Here is a 27,238-nt window from a genome sequence, read left to right as displayed (position 1 = left end):
TGCACACACAGACGCGCACACACACAGATACACACACATAGATGCACACACAGACGCGCACACACACAGACACACACATAGATGCACACACAGACGCACACACACACAGACACACACATAGATGCACACACAGACGCGCACACACACACAGACACACACACACAGTGCTCTCCTGCATCCTGTGTACACTGGGCCTGACACACACGCGCGTGCGCACACGCACACACATACAGAGACGCGTGCACACACACAGATGCACACACACATACACACACAGATGCACACACACAGACACATACACACAGTGGTCTGCATCCTGTGTACACTGGGCCTGACACACGCACACACACACACACACACACACAGTGCTCTCCTGCACCCTGTGTGCACTGGACCTCACACGTACACACACGCCCTGTTATCTGCTCAGCCTCCCCGGGCAGGCTGTTTGTCCGGTGATTCTGAGGGGCTGCCAGCCTCCTCTGTTCCTGCTGCATGGTCTTGCCACGTGCTCCCGAGAGGAGCCGGGCACGGAGCTGGGCAGAGGCAGGGCAGCCCTGGGGCCTGCAGACCTGCTGGCTCTGGCGTGTGTGTGTTTTCTTTTCCAGCTGCTTCATGGAGGTGTGACTTCCATATCATAAAATGCCCTGGTTTTAAGTGAATCATTCAGTTTCCCAAATTTTTTAGTATAGAGTCGCGGGACCATCTCACAGCCCAGGGGGTGGACACCCCAGAAGGTTCCCATGCACCATGTGTGGTTACTCCCGGGTCCCACCCCTGCCACCACAGACCTTTCTGGACCTTTCATACGTGTGGTCCCCTACAGATTATTCCTTTAAAAGGAGTTATATGATTATAAAGGTGATGCTTGCTGGGGAACATCTGGAAGAGCGGACACCAAGTTGTCACTGGTCGTGACCTTTGGGGAGTAGTTACCTCTAGGCGGTGGGATTATGGGAGGCCTTTTCTCTTTTTAAACTTTATTTATTTATTTGGCTGCGTTGGGGCTCAGTTGAGGCATGTGGCGCTTCACTGTGCCACCGGGGTCTCGCTGTGGAGCACGGATTCTGTGACTGAGGCACGTGGCGCCTCACTGTGCCGCCGGGGGTCTCCTTGTGGAACACAGATTCTGTAGTTGAGGCACGCCGGCTCAGTTGCTGCAGTGTGTGGATTTTAACTGCTCCAGAGCCTGTGAGGTCTTAGTTCCCCGACCAGGGTTCGAACCCCCATCCCCTGCATTGCAAGGCAGAGTCTTAACCCTCGGACCACAAGGGAAGTCCCTATAGGAGGAGTTTTCATTCTCTATAATGCTTGAGTCTTTTTACAGCAAGCTAGTACTAATATTTGCAGTCAGAAGAAAATGGTAACAGGAAGATGGTGTGTGTTACATATGTGGAAAATGCAGACACCAAAAAAGCATAAAGAGGATGAAAAAATAACAGTCACCCAGAATTCCTCCTCTCTCATGGAGAAAACCACCTTTTTCTTTAAACCTTTGTGTTTTTCAGCTTTCTCTAAGCACATTTTTAAAATGTAGCTTTCATGTTTTAAATTTTGCATCCTGCTTTTTCTCATTGGCATCACAGAAGTCTTTCCCCGCTTAACATAAAACATCTTTGCAAAACTTCCTGTTAATGATTTTCAGTGGTTCGAATATTAATGGTTGTACCATAATTTACTTACATGGGGTGCTTTTTACTCTTTTGCTAATATAAATAATGCTGAATCAAACGTCTGTGAAAAGCTTTGTCTAAGACCTCTGCCACATTCTGGGCCAAGGGTTTTGTACCCAAAAAAAACCTTTTTCTCCCAATTTGAAACTGTTCTTGCAGAATTGCTTTCCGGAGTTCTCTGAATTTCACCTGCTCCTTGAAATGACTGGCTTCAATCCTAGCGTTTCCAGTAGGTGGCTCTTTACCGCAGGGTGGGACGCAGGGCCAGAAGTGTCAGGGAAGCGAGTGAAGAGCCGAGCCAGGACCCACAAAGGCTGGCAGTGCCCTTAGGAGTCAGGACATCGTCTGTCTCCACGAAATGTTATCGTCTGGACCAGGTTTAGGCATGTTGTGTTTTCCATAAATAGTCCTTTTAAAATTCGTCCTTGGTTTTCAGCAGAGGTTCTTTAAAGTCTGAACAGAGGGTTTAAGCCTGGGACGTTGGAGGGCATGGGGCAGGGGAATCTGTGAAGCCACTGGGTGTCTTACTCACTGCGGGACGTTGGAGGGTGTGGGGCGGGGGACTCTGTGAAGCCACTGGGTACCTTACTCACTGGTCTGCTCGTCCTTCCCTGGGGAGAGGGCCTCTGACTCGTCATTGCTTTCACTGTGGCCTCACAGAGGGCAAGGCCCACGCGGCCCTCTGCGCTTGGGGTCTTCCTCCCCAGGGCAGGCCATGCCTGGTACACCCTGACACCACCGCCACCGCGTGTCCATGGCGTGGGCTTGGCCAGGTGACCTGGCCCCACTACGCTTCAGTGTCCGCACTTGTGAAGAGCTGGGCACACTGGGGGCATCCCGACTCCCGTGGAAACGATGACTTGAGCTTCCGGCTCCTGGCGTTCTTAAAGGCCGCCAGGCGTTGCCCCGGGTGACCTCGCTCTCCCAGCTGGGCCCCGCATGGGGCGGCGATAGTGCGGTTCTGCTCTACAGTGTCATGTTTGTTTTAAAGTCAGAGTTGGAGGCCTGCCCTGGTGGTCCCGTGATTTAGACTCTGCACTCCCAACATGGGGCATACAAGGAAGATCCCTAGAGTATCTGGTGGAATCTTTACAGGAAACCAGTGGGAGCACAGCTTTCCAGGTTGAAGGCGTGTTGGTGATTTCGGAGACCCTACCTTGTGTGTTTGCTCCTCGAAGCGCCTGGTCTATAAAGCTTCACTAGGGTTTCCTCTCCTCCCTTGTTAGGAGGGTCTCTCTGGACCAAGTGCAAGCAAGAGAAGGTTGCCTGACGTCTAGTGACCGTTAGACGCGAGCCGGCCTTGACGTGGGCAAGAGCCTGGCCTCGACGGCCCCTGGGGCTTCCCGCAGGGGAGTGGGGCCTGATTTAAATTCTTAAGACAGTTCTTCTTATGGGAAATTTCAAGCCTAAAAAATAATAAGCCCCGTTTACCCGATGCCATGGCCAATCTTGTTCCATCTATACCCGTCCACTCCAGCCTCTCTCAGCTTAAATTAGTTTAAATCAGATTGTCTGGTTTCATTTCAATGAGCAATCTGGACCCCTCCATCCTGAGAACAGAGTTCTCCTACATGGTGTATCGCGGTCTTACTGACCAGAGGGATCGCTGACTTTTGTTGTTTGAAAATTGTTGGTTTAAACAATTTTTTAGCCTTTGTTGTGATTTAAGAAAACCAATGCATGCCCATTACAGTTGGCAATCCCAAAGGTTAAAGCTCTCAAGCCCTGATAGCTGCACCACCTGGAGACGCCCAGTGTGCTTCTGAAGGGGCCCTGTGGGTGTCTCGGGCCGCGGCCCTCTCTCCCTTCTGCTCTTGCCCCCCACCCCCATCACCCGGCGTCCCTGTTGCCGCTGCCTCTTGGAGCCAGGGAGGGTCTGACGTCTTCTCTGCAGTGGCAGTGAGTGGGCGACAGGCCAGGTGGCTGTCTACCGAGTTGAGCATGCCCGTCACACCCTGCAGTCGATGGCTCATTCTTTATATGCGTGGTCAGTGCTCGAGGGAGGAAGTTAGACAGGGGTCCTGTACCCTGACTCCCCTGGGGCCAACAGGCCTTTTGTTTTTGCCTTGAAACCCTTCTCTCCCGGAGCTGGGCGGGCTGAGTCCCAGAGGACATGACGTGCTCCCAAGGACACCCCCGCTCCCAAGGACACCCCCTGGGCGCTGAGGCTGGGACGGGCGGACCGGGCTCCAGCCTGGACTCAAGCTGCACAGCCAAGAAACGCTTGACAAACCAGCTGGAATTCACTCTTAGAGTTTGCAGCCCCGAGTAGTGTTAGGTGTGTTTTCTAATTTCACTATTGGTTGAGAGCGTAGTTTGTAACATCCTATAGCCTGCCTTCAGGATGAGCTGGAGCGCGTGAGGAGACTGGCATGCAGGGATAGGTACCAGACACTCATTCTGAGTCACTCCGCCTCCAGGACCTCAGCTTGGATGTCCACAGACTTCTCCTGACCTTGCCCGTGGGGTGCAGCCCACACGTCCTGGCGATCCAGGGGTCGCCGTCCGGAGCAGTTGGCCTTGGGCTGGACCAGGATTTACCCTTTGCTGTGAGGAGAGGTTGGACTGAGCGGCCAGGGCTGGATCTCAGGAGAAATACTTCTGCATAAGAGAGCAAGTTGTTTTGACGTCATCTTTCCCAGCATCACTTCTAACAAATATTCGTTACCAGTGGGTCTTGTACTGGTGTGTTCCCTGAATGCGTGTACCTCGAAGTACTTTCTGGGTGGTCTGTTGGAGGCGGCTGATGTGTATTTCGCTGGAGCTGTTGGGAACTGGGCAGCCACCCGCCTGCTCGTGCCCAGGCCCTGTGCCGCGCTCCTCTTTTCTCTCTGTTGGACTGTGGCTGCTCTGCAGCGCTGCTAGTTTCTGCCCTGCGGCGGTGCGCGTCATCTCTGTACACACGGGTCTGCTCCCTTGTGCACCGTCCTGCTTGCTTCTGCCTGGGCAAAGGGTGTGAGGGCAGCCGGAGAAACTGCCGAGGAAGCACTTGATGTTAGGACCTTGAGTCCCTCAAAGAAACGAAAAAACTCCAAAAAGATAAACAAACCCACCATCAAAAAAGGGAAAAAACACCCAAGCAGACGCCAGGGGCCACATCTAACAGGAATAAGCTCCAGGATGAGTGGCACATGGTGAGCCCTCGGTGCGTCAGTGGGGTTGACCCCGGGGACCCCCCCGAATTGTGTCACAGGCAGGGCGCAGGCAGAACCCGGAGTGTGGCCGGGAGCTGAGGAAGGACATGGTGGCTTGCGCCAGGGATTTGAGGCAGTGTTGCCAACCCAGAAGTGGCGCGTTTTTGGATGCCCGGACAGGCGGTGGGTGGGGATGGCAGGTGTGCGCCCAGCGCTGCCCTGGGACGCGGGGAGTCGGCCACCGCCGACACCTGTCAGGCTGAACAACCGGGTGCTTCAGGGGTTTCCTGAGGGGGAAGTGGGCCTTTGAAGTCACGAAAACTCTTGAGGTTCTCGATTCTTCAAAGACAAAAGACCTTTGACTCAAAGACTTTGGGAGTTGATAACCATCTTCTCCCGTGTTAATGTGAAAGTGCACGCCTGTGCTCTACAGGAAGGACGCAGTAGTTAGGATGGTTTTGAAACTTTATTTCTGTACGTGTAGAACAGGGAAGGAAGTGGGTTACAGGGAGGAGGTGGATTTGTACTTCATCTCATCCCTCCGTGATGAGAGTTTTGCTAATACCTTCCGCGGGGCATATGTTTGCTGACTGTGATGGGCTCATCTCTTAGCGTGTATCACCATGCTCCATACCACCTTGCTTTTCTCTGGTCTCGGGTGGAGCCTGCTGATGGTCATATCGTGCAAGGAAGAATCCTGGCCGAAGAGGAAATCTGTTTTCCATCACTGATTGGAAACAGATTCCTGCCCCTGCCCCCTTGCTCTGGATTTAATCCTGTGAGCGTCAGCGAAGCCATTTTCGCAACACTGACCAGCTGCCTGCCCTTGGCTATGGAGGAGCCCTAAAGGAGCAAAGGATAGCCCTTGCTGGTGACCTTGACGGCCCCTCAGAGCCCGTGAGCCTCCAGTGGGGAGCTGGGCACCTGTCCGTGTAGACCGGGAACAGCTCCGCGCATCTGAGAGCGGGGACCTTGCCCCAGCCCTGGCTTCTGTGCCAAGGCCCACTAGGGAAGCCGCACGGGGAAGCGCACGGCATAGGGCAGGCCTGGTCCGGATCCCAGTCCCACAAGTGAAAGCTAGGACAGGGCCCCGGATCCCTCGGAGGGCATGGGAAGCCCCGGGTCACCTTCCAGGGCGCTTCGAGGTGCCGCTCAGGGCTGGGACCTTGGGAAGACCTCCTCTTCTGCTTGGCATGCTCTGGGTTGCCTCATCCTTGCTTCCTAATTGAATTTTCTCATTCTAACCTGCGGCCCCTGAGCTCTCGGGCGGCACCACACTCCGGAGGGGGCGAAGAGTGGCCGGCGCTTTGTTGCTTTTCTTTTCTCCCCCAGCTTTGCTGGGCTCTAACCGAGGCCCAGGGCGGCACGTATTTCAAGGGTGCACAGCGTGATCCTTGTCTGTTTGTTTTACGATAACACGGAACATCTGCCTCCATGCGCCCCCGTCCTCCCCAGCCCATCAGGACGTGGCGATCCAGCTGGCGGCGCTGGGGCAAGTGTGTCCGTAAGCATTCCCACGATCCCTCAAGTGAGGAGCGTGACCTCGGAACTGTGTGCCCGGCCCCCTCCCCCAAACGGGGAGGAGGTGGGAGGTAAGAACAATATGTGGATGGATGGATCCCCGTCTGGGGCACTGCGGGGAAGCTGAGCGTTTGTAGGCCATCCAAACACTGGCCCTCTCCTGGGATTCACGGGTTAAAGGGGAAAGTGAATTGATTTCTCCCTTCACATTGGAGGCAGGAGCCTAGCAAAACAGCCTCCTCTGCTTTGTTAAGCTCTCCTGTGGCGCCTCCCGTTCGTTTCGGTCTCAGAATTTAGGAGTGAAATGTAAGGAAATTGGCAAAGTGCAGCAAGCATGTCTTCTCTCTGTGTCCACGAAGCTGTCCCGCTGGTGAGTTGAGGCTGGCTTCTCTGGGGTCCCTGGTAAACAGTGTATTCAGTTTCCCTGGGCTGCTGGGAACCCGGGGAAAATGGCTTGCGAGCCGTGGAGACCTCGAAGGCCGCCTTGCTGGGAGTTTCACTGCCCAGTGTGTCTGGTTCCTGATCGCTTTTCCAGTTGCACAGATTTCTCCATTTCACATCAAGCCCTTTCAGACCATGCAGAAGGGCTCTGAGCGCCGTAGGCCAGCTGACTCTGCCGTCTCTATTTATTCCTGTGACCGAGAGACAGGAAGTCATTGATGTCACCATTTATTTCCTGCATTGGAAATTCAGCAAGCATCCCACTCAGAAGCTTGTTTAGGAGAGCGTGTCGCGTGAGGCTCCGCTGTGCACTGCCTGCTCTGAGTGTCACTTTCCTCTGTGGCTGAGGACTGTCCGCGCTGGAGGTGACCAGGGTGATGGCATCCTGGCCCTTGAGTTGTTCAGCACCTGGTCCTCAGATTTCTCCCCATGGTGCCCTCAGAAGCACATCGAGAGGGCCTCTGCCCTGAGCCAGAGTGATGTTTCTTATTTTCGTGGAATACCCTTACTCACTGAAGGTCCCAAATTGCAAGACTGCTTTCAGTGAAAGTGATCAGTCAGTGGATATTTGTATCTGGATGAGATACGGTTTTACCTCCTGTGGACCAGGAGAACGCTGTTCTGAGAAGCCGAGTGTTCAGAGTCGTAAAGCATTATAAGACAAGCCATCCTTGAACTTTGGCTCTGTAGAGGCGCATGTTGAAATAGCTCAGCCCACAGTGCCGAGCCTCGTCTGGCCCTTCTCTGATCAGACCGTCAGCCCGCGGGGCTCTGCTGCCCTGAGGCCCCTCTGGCGCTGCATCTGGACACACACAAGCCCAGCCCTGTGTCCCAGCACTTGGCGGAAAGCCAGCGAAGCCTGTGTTCTGAAATTTGGGGTTGTATCCATCTACCTTTTCTTCCTTGCTCTTCTCTGTTGATCTTCCATGTAAAATGCACTCGGTGACCGTGTCCCAGCTGTGTGCTGAGTGCTCTATAGGATGACCCCCGCTTGACCCTTAAAATACCAGTATATGATGTGGTGCTGCTTAATTAACTGCCTGTGGGTGTCTTGCTGTCGTTTGGGGGGATTTTCGGTTGTTTGTTGTTGTTGTTCATTTTTTGTTTTCTTTCTTAACTGCAACACGCACCTTGTGGGATCTTAGTTCCTCTACCCGAGATCGAACCTTGAGGGCCTCTACCAGAGATTGCGCCTTCAGCAGTGAGAGCACGGCATCCTAACCACCAGACTGCCAGGGAGCGCCCTGGTTACGCCTGATCTGTAGATGGGGAGACCTGAGTGAGGCACGGATGAGCTTAGTCACTCTTCCAGGGGCACACGGCTGAGACCTGGCGGGGTCAGGGTTGAACGCAGGCCTTTCTCTCCAGCCTGTACTGTCCGCTGGAGCGCTATGTTGCCTCCCTCCTAGGCTGCTCAGCTGTGCAAGGCTCTTTGCTCTTCTTTTGGAGCCTTGAAAACAAAGCGGTGGCCGCTGAGGTCCTTAGGACGAGAAGGGAGCGTGGTGGCAGCAGGTGGTGGCCTGGCTGCCAGGCAGCACAGGGCAGGCCTTGGGGTCACAGGCAGGCTGAAGCCCTGCCCCAGCCGTTACCAGGGGACCTTCCTGGAGCCACACTTTCCACTTCTGTGCGATTAGGGGAGACAGTGGCATTTAAAGCCCTGGGAGCAATGTTTTAGTAAATTTTAGCTGTTGTTTCTATTAGTGCCTTCTGAGCCCGTAAGTGTGGTCCTGCTGTGGAGTCCCAGCCCGGCGACAGGCGTTGTTGGCGGTGGCGGTGTTTGCTGGCGGGGTCTCCTCTTGGCGGTAGAGGCAGAGGCGGTTCCCATGGTGCTGGGCAGCATTTGAGCTTAGTCTCTGGTTTCCGTTTCTTTCTCTCTCTTTTATTGTTTTTACTCTGTGCCCCATGGGGCGTGCGAGACCCTAGTTCCCTGACCAGGGATTGAGCGCATGCCCTCTGCCCTGGAAGTGCCAAGTCTTAACCATTGGACCACCAGGGTAGATCCAGTTTCCAGTTTTCAAGAAGCTGCCTTGGTGTGGACTTAGAAGGGGGGGAAGGAGAGAATGGGGAAGTGGAGAGAGTGGCTCTGACATGTATACGCTGTCCTGTGTGAAGCGGGTAGCTGGTGGGAAGCTGCCGTGTAGCAGGGGAGCCCAGCCTGGTGCCCCTTGACCGCCCGGAGGATTGGTGGGAGCGGGAGGGGAGGGAGGTGCAAGAGAGGGCGGGGATATGTACAGCGCGGCAGCCGACCTGCACTGCCGCACAGCCAAAGCTAAGGCACCCCTGCAAAGTGGTTGCCCTCCAGTGACAAAGATGCCTTGGGGTTGGCACTTGGTGCTTCCCTTCATTTAATTTTTTTACTCACTGAAGGACTTTTAAGCTCCTCGCTCAGCCAGCAACCTTCTCGAGACATAGCACTCGGTGTTCAGTGAAGGATGGAAGAAGGTTTGGAGCTCGGGAAAACGTCTTGTTGGCGAGCTGTTCTCGAGGGAAACCTGTCTTTTGAGAGAGGAAAAGACCAGTTTGCTCTGGCCCAGAAGAGGCGGCCACGTCCGGTTTGATTGCTCAGCCCCTATCCGCGGCTGCCCAGCTGGCGTGCCCTCGGGCAGTGTGAACCGCAGACGCGGGTAGGCGGCGTGTTAATGCCATGTGGGAATGCTGAGTCCTGTGCCCCCGAAGCTAGATTCTGTGGAAGAGGTTGGCGATAGTATCTGCTGTTTAACTGAGCACTTAGTACGTTCCAGAAACTGCTAGTTTCTTCACACACACTTTATGAAATGCTCAGAGCAAGGCTGCAGGGTAGGTGGTGTTACTAGTTTTATTGAACAGATGACGGAATTGAGACTCTGGAATGTGAAGGACTTTCCCAGATCTCCATTTCTAGGAGGTGGCGTTGAAAGATGTGAACCCACGTCTGTCTGACTCCCGGGGTCTTCTGTGCCACTTGCAGCCCGGCGAGGGGATCTGTTTTAGGTCCTAGATACGGAAGCTGGAAGGCCCTCGCCTTTAGGCACCTCCCCGTCCGGTGGGTCCTGACAGCTGGACGAGGAGAGCCTTCTACCAGATCTTGGGTTGGATTTCAAATCCGTCACGGGTTGGGGAAACGTTCCATTGTCCTTCACCATCACCAAAGGCGGTGGAAGCTTTGGGTTGTGTTGGGGAGCGCCAGAGGGCCTGGCATTGTTGCGGGATTCCCTGCACTGGGATGTGCTGTGCCCGTGGTTGGTAGTGGGTGTGGCGCCGTGCGAAGGAGCTGCGCTTGACCTGGATGGGGCAGGCGGAGACGGGGCTTTCTGTGCTGACCCCCGCTGGCGTCTGAAATGAGAGGCAGGGACCAGGGAAGAAGTGGGCCAGCTGTTCTGGTGGATGTGTTGGCCCCGTGTTCCTCTTTTCCTCACGCCGCCCATTGGATGCAAGTCAGAAGGCGGCACTGCCCTCTTCTAGCTGACGTGCTTGGAAGGAGGCTTCATCTCCCTCGCATCCTCTAAATCTTCCAGCTTTCCCACCGCAGCTTGTCCTTCTGTGCTGGTGGCGCTTTGGGCCAGTCCTCTGGAAGCATGTGCAGTGTGTTACTGGCAGAAACCCGCGGCCAAAATGTTGTGAATTTCCTCCAGCCCATCTTATAACTCAGTTTAGAGGAAGGTTTATGTGAATTGGCTGCTTCTGCCGTGAGAAAGGAGTATCCTTTCCTCAGCCTTCGTCAATGAACACGTGGATGATGTTTTTTCCCCCGCAAAATTCTTTTAACTCTTCTGTGGAATACAAGGATGCTCTGTTCCAATCATCTTTGACTTTGGTGAACGGCTTCTTGAATTTCTTCTGCCATCAAGGTAGAAATGGACGGCATGCAAGGCATCCATTGAAGACTCCTCGGGATTACCCCTACCCGTGTCTTTAACTACCAGTTGACAAAGTGGAGGGATCAGTCTCTTGTTGCGTGAAACCCGCCATGACCCTGCAGAGGCAGCAGCCGTAGACATCTGTGAAACATCCACGATCAGACAGTAGGCCATGGCGCCTTGCAGGTCTTCTGAGGAGCCCGGAAACCATCTACAAGAGAGACAGCCTGTACCTTTTTCGAGAAATGCACCCACCACTGATAGTGTCTGTAAGAATAGAGTCTGCAGTGTGGGGGACAGGAGGTTTCAGAACTTGTTAGGAGGTCGAGCTGTCCCTCGTTTGCCCAGCCTGGAATCAGAGACTTGCTGCCCCCGTCTGATTTCTTGAGCTAGCAAGTTGTTCTCCCCAGTCACTTGAAGTTAATTTTCTTCTAGTTTGGGTTGTTTAGCATTCTCTAGAGAGATGGTTAGATGGCATCACTGACTCAATGGACATGAATTTGAGCAAACTCTGGGAGACAGTGAAGGACAGAGAACCCTGGCATCCTGAAGTCCATGGAGTTGCAGAGTCTGATGCAATTTAGCAATGGAACACACACACACACACACACACACACACACACACAAACACAGAGTGTGTGTTCATGGGAGGCAGAACGTGGGTTTCGTGTTTTGTCCTCTGTCATGCGTGCTCAGGATCTGGACTTAGACGCACGTGCACACACACAGAGCGTGTGTTCACAGAAGGCAGAACGTGGGTTTCATTCTGTGTCCTCCTCTGTCATGCGTGTTCAGGATCCGGACCTTTCTGAGCCTCGGTTTACTGCCTGTAAAGCCAGGGTGACGGTGCCCATCTCACAAAGCTGCTGTGAGGCTTTCCCGAAAGCCGCACAGACAGTGCCCGGCCCTCCGGTGGCCCAGAATGGAAGCCTGAGAAAAGACTGTGCCTTTAGGCTGAGTGCTGATTGGAACTGGAGTGCCCGCACGCAGGATGGTCGGCAGGCTCTCTGAGGTTGCGAGCCCGGGCCGATAGAGGTGGAGGGTGCCAGAGGAGGGGACCCTTATCTGCTTCCAGAATACATCCTGTGCTGCGTGCTTGCTCCCAGCAGGGACTCTGCCTGAGCAGGTAGAGTGCGCTTGCACCCTGGTGCCTCCTTGCAGACCCCAGTTGCTGATTCTGGTTGGGAATTTTCACTGTTCACCAAACTCACCACATTAGCTTTGTCCCTGCAGAGAAGCTGTCCCCTGGTCTGCAGTTAAGATATTTGGGGAATGTAAACATTGAGTATTGGAAACCTTTCCCTTCCCCACCCCACAGCCGAGAGAGCACTCCACCTCCTGAGTGATTCATTTTGGACCCTTCACTCCCTGAAGGATGTGTACAGGAAAATCAGCTGATCGCTGAAGGAGTCAACACGGAGCCTGTATGGAGGTTGCTAGGTTTTGCTGCAGAGTAAACATCAGGGGGAGAGGCACTTGGACATTCTCGTTGCTGGAGGGGAAGTTGAGGTAATTTGGGGTCTCTGCTAGGACTGTGCCGTTTGTATGTTTCTGATGGCCTCAGCTGGCCTAGGGAAAGTGTTAGAGGTTCAGTCGTGTCTCACTCTTTGTAACCCCATGGACTGTAGTAGACTGCAGCCCTCCAGGCTCCTCTGTCCACGGGATTCTCCAGGCAAGGGTACTGGAGTGGGTTGCCATTCCCTTCTCCAGGGGATCTTCCCGACCCAGGGATCAAACCTGGGTCTTCTGCATTACAGGCAGATTCTTCACCGTCTGAGCCACCAGGGAAGCTGACCCTGGGGACTCCAGTAAACAGGGAGAAAAGCAACATGGCAAGACCATGTCTTGGTGCCATTCTGGGCTGAAGAGATGGTCAGAGGACTGAGGAAAGAAAGCTGAACAGAACCCAGGAGGACAAAGGGCAGGAGGTCTGCTGTGGGTGAACATGGACTGTGGTCAGCTCTTTCTATTGTTTTCTGCCCAGAAGTTCTGTCCCGTCTCCCATTCTGGTTTCAGGGGAGCAATGCACTCCTTACAAACTGGGAGGAGGGTGTTGGTGGGGTGGGAGTTGGGAAGTCTGCCATTTTCTGTCCATACTTAATGACTTGGAAACTTGAAATAACACTCCACCTGCCTTTCTTGAGACTCCTGGCAGCCTAAATGGAAAACTTGTGTCAAGTGAGCAGAAAATGAGGGAGGAAAGGGCCCCGGAGCACCCAAAAGCTATTGTGTAGAAGTCCTGGCAGATAAGCTGTGTGCTTCCCAGCCCGGGAGAGCGCCAGCACTCACGCAGGCCGGCCTGCGGGGACGCCCTGGGGGCCAGACTCTCCCCGCGCTACACTCGGAGGATGAAGGGCTGACCTGCTTCAGTCCCCTCGCAGGGAAAGGGGAAGAACCACAACACACACACACACATCACACCACACACAACATACCACACTGCACACACACACCACACCACACCACACACACAACACAGACCACACCACACACACACCATACCATACACACCCCACACCACACACACCACACACACTCCACACCACACACCCCACATACCCCACACCACACACACACCACACCACACACACAACACAGACCACACCACACACACACCATACCATACACACCCCACACCACACACACCACACACACTCCACACCACACACCCCACATACCCCACACCACACACACACCACACCACACACACAACACAGACCACACCACACACACACCATACCATACACACCCCACACCACACACACCACACACACTCCACACCACACATACCCCACACCCCACACCACAATACCCCACACCACACACACACACACCACACACACACACCACACACACACCATACCACACACACCACACACACACACCACAACATACACATACCACACATACACCACACCATACACACACACACACATCACACCACACACACCATACCACACTGCACACACACACCACACACACCACACAGACCACACCACACCACACACACCACACCATACACACACACACCAAACCACACACACACCACACCACACACACACATCATACCACACACCACACACACCACACCATACACACACACACCACACCACACATACCACACACCCCATACACACAGACCACACCACACACACACCACACCATACACACACCACACACACCACAACATACACACACCACACACACACAGACTACACCGCACACACACACCACACACACACACAACATACACACACACACAACACACACACACACCTAGCTTCATGCGGTGTCCGGCGCTCACCGACTCTGGGACGGTGACTCTGGACCCAAGTGTTTGACTCTGCGACTTGCTCCTCCTCTCACGGTTGGGTTTGTTCCCTGTTGTGTTTTGCTTGTTTACAGGCTTCTGATTTCCCAGCCATAGCAGATGAGGGCAGGAAATGTGGCTCGTGCCTGACCGGAGAGGTGGAGGGATGCAGGAAGCGGGGCGAGCGCGCTGCGGGAGCGGGCCGCCCGCCGGGCCCTCTGCGGGAGGGGCGCTGCCGCCGCGCCTGGCTGTCGCGGAAGCGTTAGAGGCAGCCCCTCTCAGGGTTCATGGAAAGGTGGCTCGTCCGCGCCTCGGCGCTGGCCCCAGCGGCTGCTGCGGAGGCCGGAGTGCGCGCGCGCTCGGGCGCCCCGGGCGTCTGGAAGGTCAGCTCCGTGGAGGGCCCGCGGCCCCTGCTCCCCGCCGCCGGCCGGCCGTGTCCCGCTCGTGGGCAGGGGCCGCGCGCGTCTCAGCCCTTCAGCTCGCGGGCGGGGCCTGCTCCCGCGGCGGCGGCGCGGGCCCGAGTGGGGTGGGAGGAGGCCCGGTGTGGGAGCACGCTCTCCCCGCACCACCCGGGGCACGCGCTGGTTCTGCCGCTGACCGTGGGGCCCTGCACAGCTTCCTCTGAGCCTCACTGTCTGTCTGTAAAAAAAGGTCTGACAGCCTCACTGTCACACCTTAGATGAACTTGGAAGGTCCATCTGGATCTAAATCCCTGTGATCCTGGCAGGACTTCTGTTATTTTTAAATTTTAATTTCATTTTATTTTTTTTGGCACGTGGGATCTTGGTTCCCCGCCCAGGGATCGAACTCGCACACCCACCCACCCGTTCCCACCCTGCTGGAAGTACAGACTCTTAAGCACTAGCTAGACTGCCAGGGAAGTCCCCTGGCAGAATATTTTTTTTTAAAGCAGAGACTTGTGTTTATGTTTTCATGGTGATCAAAACAACATTGTCCCAAGGCTCTGAATTGCTTTCACCTTGAAACGGTTAATTGTATGTTGAAGATGACCCAGCAGTGAAGATCCTCAGCGGAGGCTTGGTCGGCCAGAGGGGCTTCCCCTGTGGCTTTGCGGGGCTTGGTGTAGGGTTTGGAATTTCCCGTGGGAAGGCATGCCATCCGCAGGGACGGCCTGTGTGTGCCTGGTGGACTGCCGCCCTCCGGCCGCTGTCATCACCGCTTCCCTCGCAGAGGACTCAACCAGAGGGCACTCAGTCAGGGCAAGGAAACACTTTTTCTTTTTGTTAATCCAAACTGTGCAATTTCCCAGTGGCCTGCAGATGAGCGGTTGGCCGGGCCGCCCTGCAAATCTTCCCCATTTAGCCCCCGGCACACATTGTTCCCGGCCCACATGGCAGAAAACAGATTCAGCTTTTAAACAGAGTTGCCTGTTGGGTCACAGATTATACAAGACAAAAACCACGGTGCCTTTAGACTCCATAAACTTGTGATAAATCAGCCTGGGCTCCAGCAAAGTTGGCCTTTGTGTTGTCTGTGAAGTATTTGCTAAGCCTCTTGGGAATGTAAACGAGGGAAGGACTTGATGAATTTAAGAACAAACTATAAAGGCCTTGAAGCTTTGGCTGGTTGTTTATGTATAGACAGATGCTGTTAAGTACAGTCCCTGGAGCAGGCCAGGCGGGGCTTCTGCTCCGAGAGCAGAGCAGTTTGAAGTTCCTGCCTGTCCTTGAAATTACAGACGCTGTTTTAAAAGGGCGCGCACAGTCATACACACACCAGTGAGGCTGTGGCATCGTCTGGTGCGGGGCAGAGGGCCCCCACTGGAAAGCTCAGGCATCTCAGACCCCGCGTTTCCAGCAGGCTCCCTTGACCTGTGTGTCCTGCCTCTTACAGTCTTTGGCCCTCCCGCCCTCTCCAGCCCCACCCCTGGTCACACTGGCTCCCCCAGGCACCACGGGCCTCCTCCTGCGTCAGTTACTGTGGCCATCTCACAGAGCCACTCCAGAACCTGGTGACCACAAAGAGCCACAGTCACGTGTTATCTCAATTGGTTCTGGGGCTGGAAATTCAGGGGAGAGCCTCGGCCGGGCGGTTCTGGCTCAGGATCTCAGGCTGTTGAGGCCGGCAGCACCTGCAGGCTGGCCAGGGTTCTCCCTTCACCGTGCAGGCGTCTCTTCAGGTGGACTGTCTTCATCAGGCGGTTCTTCCCCACAGCGTGGCTTGCGGGGCGGCAGGCCCGAGTGTTGAGCAGGCAAGGGGGAGGATGAATGACCTCTTATGGCTCAGAAGTGACCGAGGTCGGCCCTGCTGATTGTAGGAGTCAGAAGACTCCCCATCCCAAAGGGGGCTGGGGGGACGTGGGCTCCACCCCTCAGCGGGGGCAATGGCTGAGTCACGCTGCAAGACGGGCGAAGGGTGGGAGAGCTTGTTCAGGCGGGTTTTTGGAAACTAGTCTGCTTCATTCTCTAAGACACGACATATTCCTCTCAGTCCTCTGTGGAGAAATCTTTGGGGCTCCTAATCCCTCCTGGGAAGGAAATGGCAACCCACTCCAGTGTTCTTGCCTGGAGAATCCCAGGGACGGGGGAGCCTAGTGGGCTGCCATCTCTGGGGTCACCCAGAGACGGACACGACTGAAGCAACTCAGCAGTTAGCAATCCCTCCTGGAGAAGCAGGTTTTAGAGTCTTAAAGGCCAAGCAGAATGCCACAGAAGCTGTACTTACGAAGGCGACCAACGCAAAGCTTCTGGGAGCACTGAGGTTCCGTTCCCTGGAGCCTGCTGAGAAAACCACTGCCCCTGGGGTTTGGGCTGAAGCCGACCTTGCGCTGCCCCCTCGCTCCTCCTGGAGCCAGGCCACAGCCTTTCCCAGCCTCTCCGTCTGGTCGCACCCGTGGTCTGCGCGCTAGCCGGGGCAGCCTTGCACAGCCAGGTCGCACCCATGGTCTCCACGTTAGCCTGGGGCAGCCTTGCGCAGCCAGGCCTCACGGGCCACGGGCGCCCTCCCCTTTTGCTGAGGAGTCTTTGGTGGTCCCGGCACCACTCGTGCACATTTGCTCCAAGGTTTCTCGTTTCTGTGGATAGAGGTGTTCCTTGCATTAAGCTTTGAGCTTAGCCCCGGCTAGGACATGTCCTGTCCTCTGCACCCCCAGCAGGAGGTGGAGTCGCCGTTGTTGCTGATTTCCGAGTTAGTCTTTGCCTTTGGAGTTCCTGTGGCCGGCAGGTTCCACTGCGTGCAGATGCTTAGCAGCATCACCCAGCCTCTGAAAATCCCATGGTATCTCTTCAGCTATAGTGTTTTGTTTGACTTACTGTCCTGAAAAAGTATTAGCAGTTGTTTTACTTGTCATCAGGTGATTTTAAGCAGTTCCTGTGTTTCTTCAAGCCGTGTGAGAAACCAGCAGAGTGAAAACATTCCCTCGCTGTTGATGTCCTGAAAAACACAACCAGAGGTCTAAATTGATGCCGCGAACCTCACCAGGGCAAAGCGGGCTGGCCGTCCTCTCTGTGTGCCGACACCCAGCAAGGACTCCTCTGCCGTCTTTCTCTGTGTGGACTCTGACTGCTCCGTGAGCCCCTGGAGACGGTGTCAGAACCAGTGCTTGTCACCTCGGGAACACTCAAACTATTCAACAGCTAATGGAACGGGTAGACAATTCCAGAGTGACGCGAAACGGTCATTGTTGTCCTTTTTACCTTTCGGCCTGGAAAATGCCACCAGTGGAAGGGGGAGCCGGGAAAGCTCCTCTGATGAAAGGGAAGCGTGTCTAGGACCAGTTAGGACTTCGAAGGAGCCGTCTCGTGGAGACCCCCGGTCACAGGGTGACAGTGCAGAAAAGACAGGGCCTGGAGAGCCTAGGGGACGAATTGGCTCACGACAAGGCGCGCTCGTGGTGCACCGGGAGCTGCCTCGTCTCCGCAGCTCCCGTGACCCCTAGTCGGGGACCTCGCACCCGCCTCGTGACCCTGGGCTCTTCTGTAGTCCTCGAGGGTCGGGACTAGGTTTCCGTCCCTGTGCCCGCTCAGGGCTCTGTGGTGGAGCTGAAACCTAGTCGCAGGCCTGCAGGGGCTGTTGAAGGGCAGGGCGGGCGCATCTGCTCTTGCCCTGGGGACGGTGCGCAGCCCACCAGGGGGAATCTTAGCGTCCTCTCCCCAGATCCCAGGCCATGCGGCTAAGACCAAAGCAGAGCACTCCTGACCCCACGCTAAGGGCTGGAGGCGAAAGCCCCACGAGGCCTTGAGCTCCTGCCCTGAGGGAAGATCTTAAAGGGGTCGCAGAGCCCCCTACCCGCCTCCTGCCAAGCTGCTGCGGTTACCCAGGTGGTGGTCGTGAAGGGATCGCACTGGGGCAAAGGCGAGGCTCTCAGCGCCCAGTTCTGGCGCTGGAGTCAGACGCGGGGTGGGGGTAGGTTCCACGCAAGAACACCTTCCTTCCTCCCCTCCACAGGCTTTAGACTCTGGGCTCCTTAATCCCAGTGCCTGTCCTTGCTTGCTCTTGTTTTTTTTTTTTCCTGTTACCCTTAAAAAATATTGAGTGAAGTGAAACAGTGACAATAAAAAAGAGAACTCAGAAATCAACCCGTGCATGTATGGTCAATTCACTTTGGATAGAGGAGTCAAGAATGAGTATACAGTGGAGGCAGTCTCTTCACTGAATGGAGTTGGGGAAATTGGACAGCCACGTGCGAAAGTCTGAAACTGTACACACATCAGCTCAGAAATATTTAGATCCCTGATAGCTGTAAAGGACCATACTAACACATGGGTAAGTTTAAGCATCCTGATATTATGCATATCTTTGAGTCCATTATTTCATGCAGGACCTCGATGAATGTCAAGTTTTATTTTTCCCTTGTGGCTCCTTCTCCCTCTTCCGAATTTTGTATTTATCGTTCCCTTGTCTTGGCAAATGAGAAAGAAAGCCTTGCTGTATTAGTTTAAAGAGAAGAGTTCAGTACTGCTGGGTTTTGAGCTTTCTGAAGGTGGCAGCACCCTCTGTAGTCCTCTGGGACTTGCTTCCCCAGCCCCACTCTCATTCTGTTTCTGGGGCCACTCATGTTGCTTGTAGCTGTGGACCAGCCATGTTTTCTTCATCCTCTTGAGCTATTTCCTGTTTGGGCCTCTAAGGATTTGGGATGACTCCTAAGCAGAGGGCTCCAGTTAACTATAATTTAAAAATTTTTTGCAAGCTGTCATTAAGTTTTCCCATGTTGGTTGGCTTTATGGGAAGCTTTTTAGTCATTTACTAATTTAACGACAGTTAGACATCCTTGCTCCTTGGAAGGAAAGTTATGACCAACCTAGACAGCATATTAAAAAGCAGAGACATCACTCTGTCAACAAAGGTCCGTCTAGTCAAGGCTGTGGTTTTTCCGGTGGTGATGTATGGATGTGAGAGTTGGACTGTGAAGAAAACTGAGGCCTGAGGAATTGATGCTTTTGAACTGTGGTGCTGGAGAAGACTTGAGAGTCCCTTGGACTGCAAGGAGATCCAACCAGTCCATCCTAAAGGAGACCAGTCCTGGGTGTTCCAGGTGTTTAATATTTGGAAGGACTGACGTTGGAGCTGAAACTCCAGTGCTTTGGTGAAGAGCTGACTCATTTGAAAAGACGCTGATGCTGGGAAAGATTGAGGGCAGGAGGGGAAGGGGACGACAGAGGATGAGATGGTTGGATGGCATCACTGACTCAGTGGACATGGGTTTGGGTGGACTCCAGGAGTTGGTGATGGACAGGGAGGCCTGGTGTGCTGCGGTTCATGGGGTCACAAAGAGTTGGACACGACTGAGCGACTGAACTGAACTGAAGACATCCTTAGCCTTAGAAATTTGTAGTGAGTATTTCCTATTGAGATTGTTGGGATTGATGCAAAATACAAGTTAGACCATTTTGCAGTAATATTTTAATGCCTCCAAACTCAATGCAGTCAGAGGACTGTCCAGAAGGAAAGCCTTCGTGCTACCGGCACCTCGAGGGGTGGGGTTGTGGTCAGTGCATTGGGGTGGGGGACATGTGAACAGGCTCCTAGGAAGCATGAAAACAGGTCTTTTCATGTTGACCTTTTCTGGTCAAGTTGTGTTCCTTTTTCTAAATACTCAGCTTCTGGTTAATCCCTTCTGAACTTCCCATTATGTCTGAATTAAAGATTCAGTGTAGCTAGGCTTATATATTTCGGAGAAGGCAGTGGCACCCACTCCAGTACTCTTGCCTGGAAAATCCCATGGATGGAGGAGCCTGGTAGGCTGCAGTCCACGGGGTCGCTAAGAGTTGGACACGACTGAGCGACTTCACTTTCACTTTTCACTTTCATGCATTGGAGAAGGAAATGGCAACCCACTCCAGTGTTCTTGCCTGGAGAATCCCAAGGACGGGGGAGCCTGGTGGGCTGCCGTCTCTGGGGTTGCAGAGAGTCGGACACGACTGAAGCAACTTAGTAGCAGCATCAGCAGGCTTATATTTAAGAACTTTCCCTTGTTCTTAGGAACATTGTTAATATATAGGTGAGACTATTTTCAAATACCAGACATTTTAGGGTTATGGGTAGTCTGTCAGTTAGAATTGTATGTAAAATGTTCTGTGTGTATGCAGTTTTCCGGATTCTTGGCTTTAACCAGAGTCTGGGAGTTTGTAATTCCCCAGAACAATTCTTCTAAGCCGACGTCTCTCCAGCTGGGCATTACTGCCCTGTTGGGTCAGGTTGTTGGGGTCTGTTCTGTGCGTCGCAGGATGTTTGTTCAGAAGCGTCCTGGGCGCTTTCCCGTTAGGTCCCCTCCTGCACAGTGATGACAGCCGAAAATGTCTCCATACGGTCCTCACATCTCCTGGGAGGCTGTGGGGAGGGCAGAATCAATCCCAGTTGAGAAACGCCGGTTTGTTTTTTTTTAAAGAGCGCTTCTAGGTGCGCGGCAAAGGTCAGCAGGAGATGCAGACACACCCTGGGCCTCTCCTGCTGTGGGCGTCCCCCGCGAGAGTCAGAGCTGGCGCGCCTGCCCTGCGTCCCCATCACTCAGGATCCATGGTCTCCATTCAGGCTCACTCTTGGTGGCTGTGCATCCTGTGGGTTTGGACAGATTTGAAACGACACATCCCCCTGATCCCTGCACACAGCAGCAGGCAGCCTGTGTGTGTGTGTGTGTGTGTGTGTGTCTGTGTGTGTTTTTCACTGAGTCATGTCCGACTCTTTGTGACCCCATGCAGGCTCCTCTGTCCATGGGATCTCCCAGGCAAGAATGCTGGAGTGGGTTGCCAGTTCCTTCTCTAGGGGGTCTTCCCGACCCAGGGATCGAACTCACATCTCCTGCGTTGTAGGCAGATTCTTTGCCACTTGAGCCGCCGGGACGCCCCGAATGAGAGCTGCCTGCCATTATCGCCACTACGTGTAGAGTATAGTGTCACTGCCCTGAAATTCGCGTGCTGTGCTCACCCCTCTCTCCCTCCCAGCCCCTAGCAACCACTGGTGTTTTTTAATTGTCTGTGTAGTTTTGTCTTTTCCGGAAGGTCATAGCTGGACTCACACAGTATGTACCCCTCCAGAGTAGCTTCTGCCACTTGGTGGGCGTGATTGGTCTCCCGCGTGCCCTGTCATGGCGTCATCACACCCCTTGTCTGTGTTACCACAGTTCCTTTATCCACTCAGCTACTGAAGCTGTCTTGACTGCTTCCAAGTTTTGGCAATTATGAATAAAGCCGCCCTAGACAGTTGAGGGCAGGCTTTCGTGAGAACATTCATTTCCGGCATGGTTGCTGGATTGTGTGGTAAGAGTATGTTGAGTTTTGGAAGAAACTGCCAAGCTGTCTTTGGAAGTGGGTGCGCCGTTTTCCGTATCCTCTGACAACGGATCAGAGTTACTGTGGTGCCACGTTCTTTTCAGCTTTTGGTGTTAACAGAATTCTGGATTCGATCCATTCAGATGGATGTATAATAGTATCTCATTTTGCTTTGTCTTTCTCTGGTGACGTGTGATGTTGAGCACCTTTTCAGATGGTGCTATTTACCATCTGTGTGTCTTCTTTGATGAGACATCTGTTAAGGTCTTTGGCCCATTAGTTTATACTTTTTAACTAGGTTGACTTGATTGATTTAGGGTTTTCTCTTCTTGTGTGGCCAAGGGAGTACAGAGCTATTTACAGAGTTTTGAACAGCTAGCTTCTGTTGAGAACAATAGGAGAGACTCCTGGGTTGGCTTGAGTGGGGCAAATGTTACAAAATACTTTATTTTAAAATATTTTTAAAGATTGAAATATGTATTTGTGTGCGTACACAAAAACACTCCTAATCAAATATATACTAATATGTATTATGCATTTCACAAGTATTCTCTAAATCATCCTGACAACTCTGTGAAGTAGATAGTATCCTCATTTTATGGATTATCAACCTTTAAAAATAAAATAGCTGGTTATTTTACCAGCAAAATGGACTTATTTGGGAATTGCAAAGAATTACAGTTCAGGAAAAAGAAGCAAAGTATAGCAAACAAAGGGGAGGAACCTTACTTTATAGAGAAAAAGGAGGAAGTTGAGAAGGGGTGCTTAGAAGGAACGGCCGTTGGAGGGAGGGGAGCGTTCGGGGGCTCGAGGTGGTGATGTCTTCCCCTGGGCTGGGCTCGCCGCTGGACAAGGAGAAATCCCCTTTCCTCCTGGGACGCAGGGTCCTCTCTCCCAGCTGGAGTGTGTCGTTGGTGGTGTGTGTGTTGGTGCCTGAGAGCTCCCCCTTCTGGCCGTCTGGCTCCATTTTAAACGTAGCTCCCTTTCTGACCCTTCACAGGGTGAATAGATGTCCCTAGAGGTTAAGAAATTTGCCCAAGGTCCTAAGTTAATGAATGGCAGAACAGAGCACTGAGTAGACGTCGGCAGCGTCAAATTAGTTTATGTGTGTGTTCTTGAGCCTAGAAGTACTGAAGTGTCTTCCACGTCGGTGGGCCAGACGCACATCCCGGGGGCTTGGCTGGCATAGAGGGCCTGGCACACGTGGGGAATACCTGGCTGCTGGGAAGTCTCACTGAGCAGAACAAGTGTGCATGGTTTCTGGAGTGTGTGTAGGTCTCTTTGCGGAGTACAGCCTGTTTGTCGTGTCTGAGTTCTCGTTGATAATCTTCTTGAGCCAGGGGCCAGGGGTTTTGTTTTGGCTTTCTTTTTTTACAGACAGCCTGCTGTATATGCTGTATCGATTACCTGGGAGGGAAACTGCCTTCAGCTAGCATATGCGTTATGTCTCTGCGGGTATATAAAGCGGGTCTTTGTCCCACAGCCTGTTTGTGGTTGATGTACATGGAAGTGCAGGTGGTCGGATTCAGAGTTTATATTTTATGACTGTCAAATGTAGCGTTTCCAGGATTACCTCATGTAGTTTATAAAGATTCTGGAGCTTGTTGGTTTAGGGCTTTCAGAACTCCTGAGACGGGTCTGCGCAGAGCAGATTAAGGCTGCAGATCAGACGGTTGTGTCGGGGGCCCCGCCTGCCTTGCTTGTACTTCCTAGCATCTTCGCCGTCTTCCCAGGCCCACAGCCCTGGCTTCCTTCTGTGTGAGAGCCCACTGCGCACTGAATTAATGGCTTGCACTCCCCGGTCTCACCCCGACTCAGTTCCTGGCTCCCTCCCTCCGCGGCTCATTGCTCTTTGCCATGCCTGACGAGGTGGCTCTCGGCGTGTGTCCACAGCGTGAATGTTAGAGTTTCTTTCTTTTGACTGTGCTGGGTCTTCAGTGCGTGCGGGCCTTTCTCTCACTGCAGAGAGCAGGGGCTGCTGTCCAGTTGTGGAACGCGGGTTTCTCACTGAGGTGCCCTCTCTTGGGCGGAGCGCAGCTCCGAGCACGAGGACTTCATAGTACGGCTCCTGGGCTCCAGGGCACAGGCTCGGTAACTGTGGCTCAAGGGCTTTGTTGCTCTGAGGCAGGCGGGATCTTCCCGGACCAGGGCTCGAACCTTAGTCTCCTGCATTGGTAGGTGGATGCTTTACCAGTGGGCCATCAGGGAAACCGTGCAGTATGAATATTAAATGAAGAGGTGAGTGTGAGAGCGAGAGCAGTCTTTATCCTCCTGGCCCTGCAGAGCGCCGACCCCAGCTTACGCCCTTGTCCACCTGGCCAGCTGGAGGGAGCTCTTGGTCTGTTTTGCAAGGGCCTGGCGCCTGGGAAGGTAGGCCCAGCCTCGGATGAATGACTGCAGCCCTTACATGTCGGCGCGCGTCTTGTTCTTTGCCTTTTTTGTCCTTGGCTTGGAGCTCATCGGGCAGCCTCACCTGGTGACATGTCCTGGCGGTCACAACCGGGTGACAGCAGAGAATAAAGCCTGACTGCTCCTTGAGCCTTTTCACGGCGGAACCAGTTAGGGGCCCTACGGCTGCCAGCCTGTCGAGGTGGAGAAGGAAAGTGCGCGAGACTTTGAGATGTGTGTTGAGCAGGGCAGCTTTCCGAACCCCTCAACCCCTTTCTGCAGATGTAACTATCTTTTGAATCCTCCACTTGAGACGGATGCTGCCGTCCTGGAGGGCCCGGCCGGTCTCCCCCCCGGAGCCGTGGCAGTGGGCCCGCGGCAGGCCTATCTGCTCTCAGGATACCTGGGCAAGCTGCAGCTGTCGGAGCGCCTTTGAAACAGGGGGTTTTGGTGTTTCTATCGGCAGAATGACTCAGACACTCCTGTTTGTCTTTTGGCAGAGTGATCAGCAGCTGGACTGTGCCTTGGACTTGATGAGGCGTCTGCCTCCACAGCAAATCGAGAAAAACCTCAGTGACCTGATCGATCTGGTAGGTGCCTTGTTTGTGTGGTTTCCTCTGGGGTTGGGGCCATACTAGGCTGCCTTATACACCTGTTGCATGTGGAGTTCAGACCACACAAGACAGCTCCCCCCAGCTAGACGCCGCCGCTGGCTTACGAGGCTCCTCCGGAGAGGGGAGGACTTCCCCCTGACTCTCCTTCTTCCTGCGCTGGCTGTGCTCATAAAGCCGCGATGGGGACTCTGAAGCGAGCGCTGCGTACCCCATCCTCCAGCGGCCGTGCTTCCGCACGCTGGATGCTTGCAGTCAGGCTCGGGAGGCGGGGGCCGCACGCACCCAGGAGGACCTGGCTCCAGGCTGTGCTAGTCTCTGCCGCTGTGGGCATTTCTCCAGCCAAAGCAGGACAAAAATCCAGCCTCCCAGGTGCCTCAGTGGCTTTACTTCTAGCTTGAAATGGCACAAAGCACAAAACTGGGCTTTTAAAGAGCTCATCACATCTATTTTTAAAATATTTATTTGTATGAGAACAAATGATACAGAAGGGAACGTTTTTAGACAGACGCTTTCTGTATTGAAAAATCTCTTACTCTTTAGCACGGGAAACAATGCAATTTCAACACGAGATCATCAAGAGTGATTTCCCTGTGGTCCTCTGTGGAAACTTTTGGGATTTTGTGACAGTATTGATTGGAGTGGAGTGTAATTCTATTTAGATTTCTTCTTTGATTAGTAAAACTGTTTTAAAAATATTATATGTATGCACTTAACTGAGATATCACAAAATGATTATTTTGTAATGGGATTTCAAGGTAATTAAACACATGTATCTTTTTAAAAAGCATTTGTTTATTCATGTATATATACATATATTGAGTGACTGGTCTCAGAATGATGCCAGAGAGTCACTGGCACCATAATGTTATTTGAAAATGTTTAAAGTGTTAAAAAAAAAAAAAACCTATGAAACTGTGAGAAATCATGCAAAGAAGTCAAATAAGATCAAGAGACAGCTGAGGTACTAGATCATTTGGCCGGTGGGTTCTGGCCCCAGGTAGCAACCTGAGCCCGCCCCGATCAGCCCCTGTTCTTGCCACTGTGTCCCCTCAGCTTCTCAGAGGGATGACCAGTCGCCAGCTGTTGCTCATCAGTTAGATGTCTTTTAAAGGAAGCGGCTCGAAAACTTGTTCATGTGCTGTGGCGATGTCCTTAGTTCCCTTGTATGCGTTCAGAACCGTTTTACTGGGGAAGGACGTTACTGCAGGAGACTCAGGCCATTCACAGATGAAACTCTTGCCAGCAGTCCCCAAGGTCCATGGTGCAGCTGTCAGTCTATGGAGACACAGGCTCCAAGAGAGAGGCAGCCGTGTGGACGGACCTGTGAGCTTGCTGCCTTTCCTGTGTAATAGTTCTGGAAGGAAGGAAGGAGAAGGGTTCTCCAGGAGGAGAGCAGTGATGAGAAAGCCCGCTCCTGGCGCTTGTGATAGAAACGGGGCAGAGGTGGCTAGAAACGGCGGCAGGTCCTGGCTGGGCAGTGCGTCATTTCAGGTGAGTGTAAGGGAACAGAGGCTGAATTGAGATGCATACAAACCCACCATGCGCTCGGAATCGGGGGTCTCACACCCGGCACCCGACAAGGGCCAGCTCCAAGGCCTAAGCGCCTTGGTGTGCAGACGAGGTCTGGCCAGTGCACCCTTTGCTCCTGTTGCTTCTTGCCCTGTGAGCTCTGATTCTCTGGGGCTTGTTTCCAGATTTCTCTGGGAGTGCCGTACATTGGGAGTTCTATGTGAGAGATCCTAATTTTTAAACATTGGCTCAGACATGGCATAGGCGTGTGAAATGTGAGTCAGAGAAACGGTCTTTGTTGGGAAATGATGAAACATCAAGCTGGGTGGGTGGGAGGTGTCCTTAGAAGTCAGCAGGAGGGCTTGGATTTGACGTGGCATCGTCACCATCGCCCCATCACCACCACAGCCTTCTGTTCCCTCACGCTCATCTGAAATGACTCCTGTCCCTCATGGGCAGCGCGTTGTACCGAGCGCTTTCTCTGGCATGGCCTCGGTTACCTCTCAGCAGTCCCGTCAGGTCGCAGCGCGAGAGGCAGGCTGGGCCGAGCTGCACGGCTTGTTTTCCTTGGAGAGCTCTAGCTGGCCAGCCGCGGCCCGGGGTAGGCAGAAGCCATGGGTAGGATCAGGCCCCTCAGCCGGTCGGCTTGGAGGCCACGCTGCTGCTCCTCCGCTGAGCGTCACGCTGTGCCCGGCTGCATGGCGATTCAGCTTGCAGTTGAGTTACTACTGTGTTTTGGGAACAGAGCAAACGTGGAAGTCAGAGATGATGGGCAGGTTTTTCTCGGTAGAGTCTTCTTGGTGTTTCGCGGGCTGTTTTGTTCTTATGGCAGCTGGAGTGTTTTCCTACAGCTGTGCCCTGTCTCAGCGGCGCCCTCGTCCCTGCCGCGGAGACGTGCATGTAGCCGCTTTGCTGGAAACCTGGTCAGTGGGTTCCTGAGCTGCCTAGGCCGGTTCTCCTTGGGCTCAGCAGGGAAGTCGCAGCACTGATGGTGAATGCAGGAGTGAGTCACAGGCCACCCTTCGCCTTGGCCGGATGACAGCCCGCCTCGGGGGTTAGTTTGCAGGACAGCACTGGCCCAGGTG

The 27,238-nt window shown here is 53.6% G+C and overlaps 1 protein-coding gene across 1 annotated transcript in view; it reads left to right on the top strand.

Moving 5' to 3' along the window:
* CAPZB (capping actin protein of muscle Z-line beta subunit) overlaps nucleotides 1–27,238 on the top strand; it is a 103,614-nt gene that overhangs the window by 40,232 nt on the left and 36,144 nt on the right. The window contains exon 2 of the mRNA XM_018054806.1: nucleotides 24,531–24,620. Within this exon, the coding sequence (XP_017910295.1) occupies nucleotides 24,531–24,620 (90 nt within the window). The remainder of the gene's footprint in view (nucleotides 1–24,530; nucleotides 24,621–27,238) is intronic.

The sequence above is a fragment of the Capra hircus genome, chromosome 2, assembly GCF_001704415.2.
Source record: "Capra hircus breed San Clemente chromosome 2, ASM170441v1, whole genome shotgun sequence".
Taxonomy (NCBI): domain Eukaryota; kingdom Metazoa; phylum Chordata; class Mammalia; order Artiodactyla; family Bovidae; genus Capra; species Capra hircus.
This window is presented reverse-complemented; position numbering and strand designations above follow the sequence as displayed.